The sequence below is a fragment of the Prinia subflava genome, chromosome 4 (assembly GCF_021018805.1).
Source record: "Prinia subflava isolate CZ2003 ecotype Zambia chromosome 4, Cam_Psub_1.2, whole genome shotgun sequence".
Lineage (NCBI taxonomy): Eukaryota > Metazoa > Chordata > Aves > Passeriformes > Cisticolidae > Prinia > Prinia subflava.
Genome location: NC_086250.1, coordinates 59360790 through 59375204, shown reverse-complemented (window position 1 = coordinate 59375204; position 14415 = coordinate 59360790). Strand labels below are relative to the sequence as shown.

The window sequence follows — 14415 nt, the reverse complement described above, 5'->3', positions numbered from 1 at the left end:
AATTCCTTGTCTAAGCACATCACTCGACAGTTTACCATGCCTGGAGCAGCTGACATTGACCTCTACCCTTGCCTATTTCCCTCTCCCTCTCACTTTGTAAAGCAAAACCAATTTGTTTATATTTATTTCTAGGGCTGTATTCTTTTTAGAATACCACTGTTCTCAGAAGTCAGAACTGTTAGTGATCAGTCTGCTATTGACTGTCCTATCAGAGACATTACTTGAATCCCTAATGGATAAACCATTAGAACCTACAAGTCATGCAGGCCTCAAATTTACAGCAGCAAGTGTGTATCTCCCTAAAGACAGAGTAAGGAAAAAGGACTTCTGGTGCAGGAATAAACTCTATTTACACCATCTCTGTGATGCTAACACTCAGGAGCCAAGCAACAGAATAGGATCTTCCTGTTTCCTCTCTCTTCTCTTGTGATAATATAGCTCTGCCTAGTCTGGGCACCCCTACAGTCTCATTAGAACCAAAAGAGTTGGAATCAGCTGCTTTACAGGATCAGGCCAGTCTCACCACACTGACACTTCTTTAACAAGCTTCCACATCTGTGCCATTAAAACTGAAGCTCCTGCTTGTCAGGATCTTTAGAATCTATCTTCATATCCTAAAGGTATTAGTGTCTGAATATTCTGCTGAGGTATATGAATATAGCCAATAGCTTCTCTAAATCAGACTAAATAAACAGATAATTTCTGCTGACACAAATTTGAAATCAAAGGTCAGGGTATCTTATCATCCTTTTCTGATAAAAACATCAAATTTGCCATTGGTGTGCCTGATGTTGCAAACTAATTCTGTGGGTGTATTTCTGTACTTATGTAAGTGATGACATTAAAGTAAATAGAACATTTGGAAGTACTTCAGAGAAAGGTATTTACTTGAATAATGGCTTCTATGTTCATACTCTGTTGAATCTGACTCACACAAAATCCTACTATTCTCACACCACTGTGCAAACATAAAGCTCAAAATTAAAGAAAAACCCCAGATGTTCCTAGCTTACCACATTACAGTACATCATATTTTGGACATTATTTACAGTTCAGTATTAGTAATTGAAAACAAGCACTGTTTGGATTCATGTTACGTGTTTCACATACACTCATCCACATGGAAACTGCTATATACCGTATGCATGATCTACACACATCTAAATCTAAGTAGCAATGATTCAAAACACAGAATTTATAACTATTTTTCAGTAATTTTATTTTTTATGTCCTTATGGCACAGTGGATAACTCCATAAGCAGCAAGGAAATTTCAGTTTACTGTAACTTGCAGATTCAAGTTACACCTCTTGGACCCTCTGTTAGGGACATATAAGACATCAGATAAATGGTCTTTTGCTTAAAAAATTGCACATTATTTTCTCAAACACTAAAACAAATGCTAGATAAAATGATCATTGAGTAAGCCTGACTGATGTCTCTTGTGTAATAGCCTGCATGTTCCAATTCCACTGCCTTCATCACAACTACAAAGTTGTGCAAGGATGAAATGCTGGTATGGGAGACAGTGGGCACAAAACAGAAGATAAAAAAGAGGCATTGGTTGTCATAATTACACTCTAGTTCTTGGATATACAAACATTCATGGACTTTAGTCAGCCTGATACTCATTGCTGCCATATATTCTTCCTCCTCTGTTATTTGTTCTTACATTTAAAAAATTCACACAAGTTATTTTAATGCATTTGATGAAAACTATGACTAAAAACCAATCACTTGACACTAAAATATGAGTTTCTCCTTAAAGATAAGCCCCCAAATAGTCTGGATCTAATATCAACATCCCTCCAATTCCACAGCTTCAGTTATTCAAACTTATTTGATTACATGTATAAGTTTATTATAAAGTCAGTAGAAAATGTGGAGATGACAGAACACTGAACACCGCATCAATATTAATGCAGTTTTGGCAGTTATTTTTCCTGTAATATTGAGAAGTGTTATTATGACTAAATGTAGTAAAGTTGCTGCCTTCAGCAGTAAAAAAAAATCTAACACCTAAGGCCATGCTCCACAAAGAGGAGTTTGTGCATGGATTACTGAGCAGGATTGTGGCAGAGCAAAACTCTTGAGACAGCAAGAACAGAAGAAAGGGGGTATTTAACACAACAGTTCAGTCTTTTCTTCATCCTTTCAAAAGAAGGAAATGCATTCCTTTTACTGACTGAAACGCTGTGTGGTTAGCTTTGCTTCACTTAAATGTTCCCACAGATCTGACTGTGGGGTGTACGTCTGCACTAACCACCAAATCACCAGAAGTTGCAGTCATCCAGGATCCTGTGAAGTGAAAGGTCAGTAGATATGCAGAACCAAGAGAGATCTGTGAACTTTCCTCTTAGTAAGAAAATGCTAGAGTAATGGAATATTGCAAATAGCTGTGGTTTGGCAAAATCTAAGAGTATGCTGTGCCTACACACAAGTCAGTAAGGGAAGTATCCAGTGGAGAGCATGATTAAAAAAATAACAAGCTGTAAGCAAAGCAATTTCTTAGCCAGTGTATTTTGTATCTTTGTGCACTGAAAACCCTATTTTACTGATAAAATTATCTGCAGTGAAATCAGGCTTAGCTACTAACTGAATGTCTCCTGCACTGCACTAGGTCAGTTTTTGATATTTTCCTAGCTTTATCCTGAGTTGTGCATTTATGAAAAAAATAGCTAGAAGGGCCTCTGTCCAGATCTCTGCCCTGTGCTCACTGGCAAAAATATAATACACTTAAAGATTACCCCATATCCTCTCTACCTACCTGTCCAGACCACTGTGGGCTGAATTTTTGCAGCCTCCTATGAAGAAATGAGAAACAGACCTTCCTTGCCTCTTTCTTGTTCTGCTGGTCTTGGCTTACCTGACATTTTAGAAGGCACCTGGATGTTTTCATAAGTGTTATCTGATTTTTAAAAGCAAACCTCACTTGTACTCAACTATCTCATTCCTTCATCCTGAAGCTTGTGCTGCCATCTAAACATCATCACTGCACTATGTTCAATGGGAGTTGTTTTATAACAGTAATGTGACTTATTTAACACAGTATTTGCTGAGTTACTGTGAGGCATGTGGCCTCTCTCCATTTTTAGGGAAAAACCGGGCTCTTCACCACTGCCACAAACGCCTAGTATCACATTTTAAAAACATACTTTATATGGACATTCTAAACTAAGGTTTTGTCATATACTATCTTACACAGTTACTGTAGTACTATATTTTCGAGTTGTAAAAGGACCAGAGTATGTAAGTACTCTGATCCTCCCCCTGCAATTTCAGTACCTTTTCCAAACAAGTGAAGCAGTAAAAATAAGTAATTTAGAAAACAGAAAAATAAAGCAGCAAGACAGCTGCCTCTACTGTAGATCCCTTTGTGTAAAATTAGCCGGGTTTTACCGCCGGGGCCATGCGGCTCGGTCGGGGTTATTTTGGGCTAATAACGCTGCCAGTGCACAATACCGGTTTCCTTTCGGCGAGAGGACAGGAAATAAATTACGCGCAGTGTGCAGGCGCTGCCCCGGAGACGCCGAGCTGCCCGGCTCCCTCCCGCGGCCGCCCGGCCCATTTCCGACCCGGGGCCGCCCGAGGCCACGGGCCCGCCTGCGCCGCCCGCTCCCGCACCGGGCGACCCCCGCGCCAGCGTTCCAGCCCCCCCGCCCCGGGGAGGCTCGGGGAGTGCCGGGGGTGAGGCGCTGCCCATCCTGCCGGGGCAGCCGCGGGACCCGAGCTCTCGCCGGCACTGCCGCCCGCCGTCCCCCGTCCCGCTCCCCCCGCGCCGCTGGCGGGGCCGCGGCCGGAGGCGGAGCCTGCTCCGCAGGGCAGGCGGAAGGAAAGGGCCGGCCGCAGCCTGGGGCGAGCCGGCGCGCTGCAGGGCCGAGCTCCGCGGACCCGCCGAGCGCCGGGGGATCAACGGTGCGGCCGGAGCCGAGCGCCGGGGAACACGCCGTGAAGCCGGAGCCCAGCGGCAGAGGCCGGCTGCTGCTGCCGCCGCCGCTGCGGCCGCGCCCCGAGCGATAGCGGTTGTGGCCGGGGCGGCGGCGCTGAGCGGCCGGGCCGCTGCCGGTGCCGCCCCGCGCGGCGCAGCCAATGGTGGTCGGCGGGGCGGGCTGCGCCGCGCGGGGCTGCGTTGTGCAACGCGCCGCGCTTTGAAGGCACCATCACCCCTGGGAGGCAGCGCTCACTCGGCATCTGTCACGGCACGGCGGCCGGCGGCGGGCCGGGCCCAGCGCCCCGATGAGGACCCGGCGGGACCGGCCTTTCCAGCGGGCATGAGCCACCCGCGCTAGGAGCGGCGCGTAGCGGTGCCCCGGCGGGCAGGATGGCCCACATGCTGCATGCGGCGGCCCGGCGGGTGCAGTGGAGCAGGGCGGGCGCCGCGAAGAGGGCTGCGTGCCTGCTGGCCGCGGCGTACGGGCTCAAAATCCTCTACCCCATCATCCGCGGGCGTGTGAAGCGGGCGAGCGGCCGAGGCGGCGCGCAGGATGAGAGGGGCCGGGCGGTCCCGCACCGCCCCGGCAGCCGCGGCAGAGCGTCCCCGGCCGTGGACGCGGAATTCTTCAAGCAGCTGCTGGAACTCCGCAAACTGTTCTTCCCCAAGCTCGTGAGTGCCGAGCTGGGCTTGCTCTGCCTCCACTCCTTTGCTCTGGTATCCAGGACCTTCCTCTCCATCTATGTGGCCGCCCTCGATGGAAAGATTGTGAAGAGCATTGTGGAGAAAAAGCCCAGGAGCTTTGTCTTCAAGTTAGTCAAGTGGCTGATGATTGCAATCCCCGCCACTTTCGTGAACAGCACCATCCGGTACCTGGAGTGCAAGCTGGCCCTCGCCTTCCGCACGCGTCTGGTGGATCACGCCTATGAGACCTACTTTGCCAACCAAACTTACTACAAAGTGATCAGCATGGACGGGCGGCTGGCCAACCCTGACCAGTCCCTCACCGAGGACATCATGATGTTCTCGCAGTCAGTGGCGCATCTCTACTCCAACCTCACCAAGCCCATCCTGGATGTTGTGCTCACCTCCTACACCCTCATCCGCACGGCGCGGTCCCGGGGGGCCAACCCCATCGGGCCCACAGTCCTGGCTGGTCTTGTCGTCTATGCCACGGCCCGCGTTCTCAAAGCCTGCTCGCCCAAGTTTGGCAAACTGGTGGCTGAGGAGGCTCACAAGAAGGGCTATCTGCGCTTCATACATTCACGCATCATTGCCAACGTGGAAGAGATTGCCTTTTACCGAGGGCACAAGGTAAGGAGGAGAGAAATTGGAAGCACTGGGCTCACTCCTGCAGTGCCAGAGTGGACCCATGCTTCCCCTTATGCCCTTCTTGAGTACTTTGGATCCCTCTGACATTTAAACTTGTTTGCTGCTTGGCACTTCCCATTTCTTAGGAAATGCCGTCTCACAAGCAGTGTGTGGGGGGAGCAGATCACAGTTCCCTTGAACTCTGGCAATGTTCTGGTTTTGCAGATGGTCTTACGCTTATCTAGAAAACTAATCTACATTATTGTTTTTCCCCCACCCAGTCCGCTCTCATTAACTTTTCTAGACTTTTTTCCAACCATATGTACGTATGAACCATCATATTTAATTCAGCAGAAATCGCAACCACGGCACACCAGAAAGTTTAGCGAGAAACTGTGTGATGGCTCAGCACACCACAACCTTTGACACTCTTTCCCATAGCCAAGCAAAGATGTAGTCACCAGTCTTAAAATAGCATAAGTACAGTACTTCTGCAATCACAGTTACATAAACTAGTAGCTTGTTTTAAAGCCACATTATGAAGGGCCTCTTCATATTTGTATTGGAAGTGAATTTTGGCTGTAGTACCTTTCAAACACAATTGGGAAAAAAGTTTTTGCGTGCAAGGTGAAAATGAAAGCTGGAAACCAGCCTGAAGTATTACTCTTTCACTTCAAGCAATGATTATATAGCATTAATGGTTTATTTTTGTAGTCACAATCATTCTCAAAAGCTGCCTGTAATAATGTTTTAAGTGCAGCTAAATTAAACATTTTCTCAATTCCCACATATATGGGCTTGAACTGAATACATACTGTATTGACTTGCAACACTCTTTGACTTGTTTAACCTACTGGGATAATTCTTTCTTTCCCCAGACTGTTTGCAAAAACAAGCAGCATTTCAGGAATCAACTCTGCAGCTTTAAGTCGCTGAAGATAATTGATCCCCAAATGCTTTCCAATATAATTTTCAGTTGCTGTGAAACTCTGCAGCTGCGGCTTTATTAAAAGGATGTGAAATTAATCTTATTTTGATTGTTAGAATCAACTGTTGTGACTGCTGTGTGGTTCTTGTATATATTAGAGATCTTAAAAGAGTTGAAAACCTGCCAATGTTCTGTTGAGGGACAATGGTGTAAATAAGAACCAGGCCCACTGACTTCCATAAAGCTGTGCACTTTTGCTGTGAGACTGCAGCACAGTGAGCATAAAGATTCAGAAGTGACAACTCTGGCTACCCGATTATTTCATGTACACATGTGAAGGCATCTTGTACTACATGTGCATCTTTGTTTCACTGTATAAATTAATTTATTATTTAACCGTAGGTAGAATTGAAACAACTACAAAAAAGCTACAAGGATTTGACAGATCAAATGAATCTCATTTTGTCCAAACGTTTGTGGTACATCATGATAGAGCAGTTCCTGATGAAGTATGTTTGGAGTAGCTGTGGTATGATCATGGTCGCTGTGCCCATCATCACTGCAACGGGATTTGCAGATGGCGGTAATACCATCTTTTACCTAATTTCTAAATGTTTCTTTAAAGTTATGTCCTCGAAAGACTCTAGTTCCCTTGAGTGCTGTTCAGACTGGTTTATTTTTCACAGACTTTCTTACAACATCTGTGTTGTATGTAAAACTTGCAAGCATAGCAAGTCAGCTGGGCAAATGATCCAGCTTGGAGTGTGGGATAAATACATGAAGTCAGGACTTAGAGGATCCTTGTATCACACGAGCTTGTAATGATTATTGCAGTCTTCTTTTTCACTAGTCACTGTTGGAATGGCAGGCTGATTTTTATGGTATCTCTTTTTGAAAATGATACTATGAACTTTCCTAGAGTGCTTATCTTCCCCTTCCATAAACCGTAGTGTAATTACAGGTAATTATAGGTAATTTTTCTCTTATTGTTGACCTGTTGGAAACCGCTGATTTTCTCTAACTCCCTGGGACAAGAGAAGGTAAAATTCATATTCCAGGCTAGGATGGTATCATTTTTGACACCCTATCACAACTTTCCTGGAAGTGAAATGAGACTCAAATAGTGTCGCTACTGCAGATGTTATTTAAAAAAAAAAAAAAAAAAAAAAAAAAAAGGAGAGAGAGCAAAACCAAATGTATTTCGGAGAACTGTTAGTTAATTTGGTTTAATAGGCTTCCTCATGCACAATTAGAACTTAATATATTACAAATTTCTTAGGATTCCTATAACATGAATCCTACAAAGTCTTCAGAAAGATCAGTTCTAAATTGTGTACTTTGAATTAGGAATGGGTGAATTTTTTTCCATGCAGTAGTTCTGTTTCTTTCATGGAAGTTATATTCCAGATAATCAGGACAGTCCAAGTGGGCAAGCTCGGTGTGAGCTGTAGGACGGCTTTGTGCAGTGCCCATGTGGTTCAGCTGTCTCACTACAAAGTTGTGTGGGTGCAGGGCTGGGTGCTCAGCACCCTGAGCTGCTGCCCATCACGTGGCTAGGAGGGCACTACACCAGCACCCTGGCTGGCGTGCTGGGAACAGCTTCAAAAATATCAGGATGTCCTGTTCCAAACTGAAGAGGCTGTACAAAGGCATCTCACCTCACAGTGAAGGTTATCAGCACAAAGGAACAAGTGATAAGAGTCTTTCTGCTAAGATGGGAATGGGTACAATCAAGAAAAGGAGCATTTAACCACATGTGGTAAATATCTCCTTGGTATTAGAGCATGAATAAAAAAGGACTCATGTTTATGCTAAACTAAATAACATTCCTATTACTCATATTTGTTCTTTTGTTAAATACATTTCAAATGTGGGATAGAACAAAGATGCAACAGTGGCTCATGTTGTAAAGCAGAATTATATTTGCTACCAGCAACATAAATTGTGAAAACATGGAGTTTATTATTGAGTCCTGGGGCTTACCATAATGGTTCACAAACATAGTTCTGGCAGCACTGTCAAGATCAGTTTGAGGTTATTGCAGGTATTCAAAGAATCAAGCACACCTGTAATGACCATTGACCTGCTTGGGAAAACAGTACTTTTTCCCTCAGCAGATCAGACACAAGTTTGTTCACATCTGAAGGAAGAGGTAGTGAATTTATTGCTTTAGGATGAATCAAAAGAGTCAGGGAGATGTACAAGACTGGTACCATGGCCAGACTTGAGACTACAAGTGTAAAGCCATACATTTCGTACACTTCTTCATGGAGAAGAAAGAAAAAGTAAAAAAATAATTCTTCAATAATAAGAAGAAAGAACCTTTTTTGACAGTGGTATTTCTGAAATTTTAAAATTTAGTTATATATTTCAATGAAGAATTTAGGTGGCAAAGACAAGATTTCTGGTTGATAACATTTCTCATTCTTTTTGTATTAGACCATTCACATTCCAAGTGTTGTGTCTCAGTTTATGGAGAGTAACTATTTTTTGAAGCAACACTTTGATTTTCTCTAGACACAGTGAACATTTATTTTGTTTTTAAAATAAGTGTGACTATCAATTAAATAAATGAAGAGGAAAATGGAAATGTTAGTTTCTGTATGAAGCAGAGACAATCTGTCTGTTAAAATGTGACACTTTCAAACACAGGAGGCCAGCCATATGAAAAATGTTTTGGACAAAAAGTTCAGGAAGAATTGTATTGGTGGGTTATGTAGCAGAAGATCTTGTCTTTTAGGGCTGTGAAATGCTCATAAATTCTATATAGTTTCAAATTTTTAAATACCTCTAAATTGACTGATGCAGTGGTTTGTAGAAATCCTTAAACTCTTGCTAGATGAGCTGGCCTGAGTGCTGGAAGCAGCCGTCAGTAGATACTGCATTTACATTAAGGAGAAGTGCTGCATCAATGTAGTTAAACCATACCTGATTCCTAGATGATTTAATTGTCATATTTCTACATAACATAGGCTGCATGTGCTGTAATCCCAACAAGACCAGCAAAAGTTGGTTATGTCAGAAATAAACAAATTTCAAATCCTCTTTTACTAATGAATAACTGATTTCTCCCTATTCACTAAATGTATTCTTGGAGTGGAAATAATTTTTTATAGTGAGAGCCACATCAGTAAGAATTTAGTAATCTCTCCTTTGCAAGAGCTTTTCTGTAGTTTTTTAAAAGCATGTCTCTCATTGTGTCTCAGCAAGATTGCAAACAACTAATTGACAGTGTGCTGATGTAGAACTGAAGTGAAAAAACATCATAACTAAAAGCAGGAAAAATAAGATAGATGTTCTGTGTGTATATACACACACATGCATATGTATGAAGAGTTATGATGTAGCAATTTTTAAAAGTTTTCAAATTAATTATTTTACTGTATTTCAGTTACAGTGAAATAATTCAGTGTAATTATTATTATATTAATTATTCCAATGTACTTCACTGTAATAATAACTAAACAATAATTAAATAATTAGTATACAACTAATTAATATATTAACATGTAGTTAAATAATTGTATATTAAATAACTGTTCCAGTATATTTCACTGTAATACACTGTACTTTAGTGTATTACTGGTCTAGTTATATAGGAATACCTTTATGGATGTGTAAATGAAAACAGAATAACATTTAGATTTAATTAATAAAGACAGAAAGATACACCTGGCTTTGGTACTGCCTGTAGGTTCTCAGAAACCAGATTTCTATAATCTGATGTGTCAGGGAAGTGAGAGTAAGAAAATACTGTTTGATTTACTCTTGCATTGCTTGACTTAGCCCATGAAATTTATGGTCGCATTACACCTGCAAGGAATTCCTCCTAGATTTTCTTGATCATGAGCGCTGTGGAAACACGGATGTTAGTAACAATTGCTAGTACAGGAGTTGCCACAATGGATCCACCTGTTACCCTGCTAGCACGATTCCTAGCATCAGCTTAGTTTAAAAAAGAGGCTTAAAAATTCTTTACAAACTTCAGGAAAAAAAGAATATCCAGACCCCATTCTGCAAAAGTTTTAAACAGTATATGGAGATACATATAAAGTTATGTGATGCACAATACCCTTTAGATCTTCCACTGTAAATCTTTCATGTGGAAAATCTTTAAGAGTGGTTTACTGCACCACTGGTTTACTACACCAGTGATTTGTAGTTGCAGTTATGAACACTGAAACAATGTTTAGCCTTAAAATAGTCACTTCTTTTAAAATCTTGTTTCCTTTGGGAAACAAACCTTGCAAGTTGAATCTATGGGACCCATAGTAGCAAGATGGTATATGTAGATATGTTAAATATACTTACTTCTCATGTACCTTCTATAAATTCTGCTGCTGTTTTCTCCTTGCCTGATGCTGCTGACATTCTTAAGAGACAAGTACTTTCTTTGGAGCAAGAGTATTCTTGTTATCAGGATACAGTGTCATAAATAAAGCCTCACAACTTTGTTCTGAGGTCAGATGAAGAGGGAAACTTCATTGTGAGGGAGAGTTATCCTACTGAAACCATGCCTTTGATACCAGAAGAGTTTATTACTTTCTTAACAGAAATACAGTCATGTTGCCAGATTTACACAAATGTGAATGATTTCTTCTACATGAAGTCAGTAAATAAGTAAGGTTGAAAATGAATAGTCACAAAAATCTTAAAAATTATGTTAAAAATCTGTTTCAGATCATTGCTCAGGTTTCACTTTTTTCATATTTTGAAAAAATTATGTTGTATGATGATATATTAAAAGGAAAATTATTCATGTAGACAAATAGATAAAATAGAATGTTTTGCCTAACAAGGTGCATTCCATATTCTCCCACTTCTTCTTTTTGACCAAGCTGTGTTACATTCAGAAGTTCTTTTTGAAAGGTTGTCTTCATAGAGTTAACTTTTTCTTAAAAAAAAAAAAAAACAGCTCTATAATAGTTCACATTGCAATAATAATTTAGTCTGCAGAGATAATTTTCACCAGAATATTTTAACAAAAGTTTTTTTTTTTTTACATTTAGAGTTGGAAGATGGCCAGAAACAGGCAATGGTTAGTGAAAGAACAGAAGCTTTTACTACATCACGAAACTTGCTGATCTCTGGAGCAGATGCTATTGAAAGGATTATGTCTTCATACAAAGAGGTACTGTATATCCTGCATGAATGAAACAGAAGAGGAAAAAAACCCAATTTATATTTAATGTAAAATATAAAAAGAGTAAGGCAGTTTTTAAAGGCAAATTCTGGGGCAACTAAATCCGTGAGATCTTTGAACTGGTAGTTTGATCTTTAGGGTTAAGTTGACAGAGGGTCTAAAGTGCACAGTTGTCTGTGTGGTGCAATGTGTAGATGTAATTTTTAATACTTGTGTTCAGGTGTCATCAGAGAGCAATAGAAGTTCCTGGAATATTAGTGATAAAGGTTCAAATTCCTCTTCTGTTTGGAGCACAGACCTGAATTTGGGCTGTCTGTCTTCAGTGTACTGGGACTCTTGTGTTGGAAATGTCATAAAAGCACATGATCGTTTAATTGTAAGAGTCTTTAAAGGTCTTCTAGTCCAACCCCCTCACCATGAGCAGGAACATCTTCAGCTATTATTGGACTGCTCAGAGTCCCATCCAACCTGAGCTCGAATGTTTCCAGAGATGGGGTATCTCCACCTCACTGGGCAACCCATTTCTGTATGAAAAACAAGGGTAATTGAATACTTATTTCTTGGCCACTTAAACTGTAAGGCTGTTTTCGGTATCTTGTGAACATGATCAATTGTAAGTAATTTTTCAAAATAGAGAAATTTTAGTAGGAAAACGTTCAGCTTGGGAGTACAAGTAGTCTAGAAGTACAGAATGTTCATCTAGAAGATCAGAGATGTTGTTTCAGGTCCTTACCCAAATTCCACTAGAGCTGGGCTTTGATCTGTTGTCTCTCTTGTGGATTTCTTTAAATGCCAGCTGTTGAGCCAAAGAAAAGTAAGGCAGTGCTGTTAATCTCAGCGTTTCCTTCTGAATGCTTGTTCTTCGTATTTTAATTGGTGTTTGCTGATTCCTTTGGTGGGAGCTCCTTTTCCCAGTGCAGCATGAGGAGGGACACATCAGCTAGGCAGCTAATCAAAGGCTATGGATTCTGTTATTTGGAATCCAGCCATACCAGCTACAGCTTTGTAATAGTCAGAGGAGGGGTATTTGGCACCTTCAGATCCAGACTTTGACAAAGCCAGAGTCTGTGCTGCTTTCAGAAGTCCTTCTAATGGGCTGTGATTTTTGACCTATTCTCTTCTAGCTGTTCCCCTGCTTATCTCTGCTCTCAAGATACTGCCAGATAACCTGTTAAACACTGATGTAATACCTATCTTGTTTTCAGCATTTAAGTAATTTATATAATGTACATGAGGACTTAGAAAAACCGTGGTTTTATGTTTTTTTTTATCTTAATTTTACATTTACACTTCTCTTCAAGAGACACTGCAGTGCTTCAGCCACGTTGTTATTCCCATTTAGTGATTCAGGCAGTTTCCAAAGGACAGTGTACTTCAACCCATGCCGAGTGGTAGTGCAGTTCCAGTTCTTGCCCACCTCTTCTGCCAAGGCAGCCTCCTTCAAGTCAGTGTAATTCACTGTGTGGATGAGGTGGGCTCAACTTCTCTTTGCAGTCAGTAGTTTAGGTGGTAGTATTCAGTGTTTGAACAAAGTGAGTTTCTGCAGTCATGGTATAGAAGCTTTCTACACGTTATGGTTCTCCTGGGGCACAGCTGGTACAGGTTTCATTTATCCCCTGCAGGACTCTCTCCATCATCCTCTGGTGAAATGGTGACCATGTGGCCAGGGCTAGCACTCACTTCTGAGTCTGGCACAAATAGTGAAACTTACAGAAGAATTATGGAATTATTTCTAGTTATTTCAAATAGTCTTGGAATTATTTACACCACAGTGGGTGAGCTCAGTCATGGGGTGTATGTATTCAACCACAGCAAGCCAAGGATTTTATAATCTTCATGTAATCTTGTTGCTATTCTTGTCCTCTCTGCATATTGTATAAAAATGTATCCTTTTAAAACCATCTAATAATACATTTAAAATAAAAGGCCTGGGCCTAATTATTTACTACCAGCAGATGGAGGCAGTTGGCAGTTCTTTGGGAACTCTTAAATAGCCCATGAAAATGAAATTAAAAGGTCCAGAGATCTGTTGTTTCTGTCTTCACCAGGTGAATACTGTGTCAAATAGAGGAAAAAAAAAAAAGTGTCTTTTAAGAGACCTCACCATCTTAAAAATGCCCAGTTCTATTCTAAGGTGCCAGATCTAGCATGTAGTTGATAGAAGACTCATTTCTGGTTTGTAGTGTATTTTAGGTTAGGATGCCCTGGTGCTGCCTCTTTTACACAGAAAAGCACACCTCTCCCACAGGAGGTTTCAGGAATACAAGCAAGTAAACAGAAGTAATTATAGATACAATTTTTTCCCCCACTTCTGTGGACTTCTCTTTCTGCTGGAAAATGCAGAGATTTGGTTTTTCTTGTGTACCAGCCTTTTTGTTTTCAGGTATTTTAGTAGCTCTGTTCATTGAAGACTACAGAAATGAGCAGTCTCTACAACCTCTTCATTTATTTGAGTTATCTTCGTTTATGTGGGCTTGACTCAAACTGTCCTTTCTGCTGATTGGTAGGAGCTACAGGTGGCATATGGGTTAGCACAGAATTTCAAGGAATGAAAATCAATAAGTGTTGATCAACACTGTTGCTCATGTTGATCTTTGGCCAAACATTTAATTTGGAGAATTTGTGAAGAGTGACTGAAATGAGGCCTTTGTTGTTTCCCAGGTCACTGAGCTAGCAGGCTACACTGCCCGTGTCTACAACATGTTTTCAGTCTTTGACGAGGTGAAGAGAGGCATCTACAAAAGAACTGCTGTTATTCAAGAGTCTGTAAACAACAGCAGGAGTGAAGATAAAGCAGAATTACACATTGATGGGCCCTTAGAAATCAAAGGTAATTAATTCATATTTGTATGAATTTCCCAGGGGTGGTGGGGGAGGCATGGAGCACTGGGACAGGAGGTAAACAGAGGGTTTTTTTCTCTAACTAATCAGCCTCTCAGCCTTAATGCCCCAGAGACCATGTTGCCTTTCATTTTAACCCCCTGCTACCTTCTAACTCTGTCCTTATGGTGTGCTTTTCTAATATACAAAATGGTTCAATTTTTTCTGTAAAAACTTGCAATGAAAAGGCATTTTAACTATACTATTATATGTGATGGTGATA

General features: G+C 41.4%; 1 protein-coding gene across 2 annotated transcripts in view; it reads left to right on the top strand.

Annotated features, from left to right (window-relative positions):
• The first annotated feature begins 3830 nt into the window (after positions 1-3830).
• Positions 3831-14415, top strand: part of ABCD2 (ATP binding cassette subfamily D member 2) — a 42226-nt gene continuing 31641 nt past the window's right edge. The window contains exons 1-4 of one of the 2 annotated variants that reach the window (XM_063396853.1): positions 3831-5244; positions 6572-6752; positions 11179-11300; positions 13974-14142. In XM_063396853.1, coding sequence (XP_063252923.1) covers positions 4321-5244; positions 6572-6752; positions 11179-11300; positions 13974-14142 — 1396 coding nt within the window. In that variant the 5' untranslated portion in view covers positions 3831-4320. The remainder of the gene's footprint in view (positions 5245-6571; positions 6753-11178; positions 11301-13973; positions 14143-14415) is intronic. The other variant, XM_063396852.1, reaches the window with a different exon arrangement.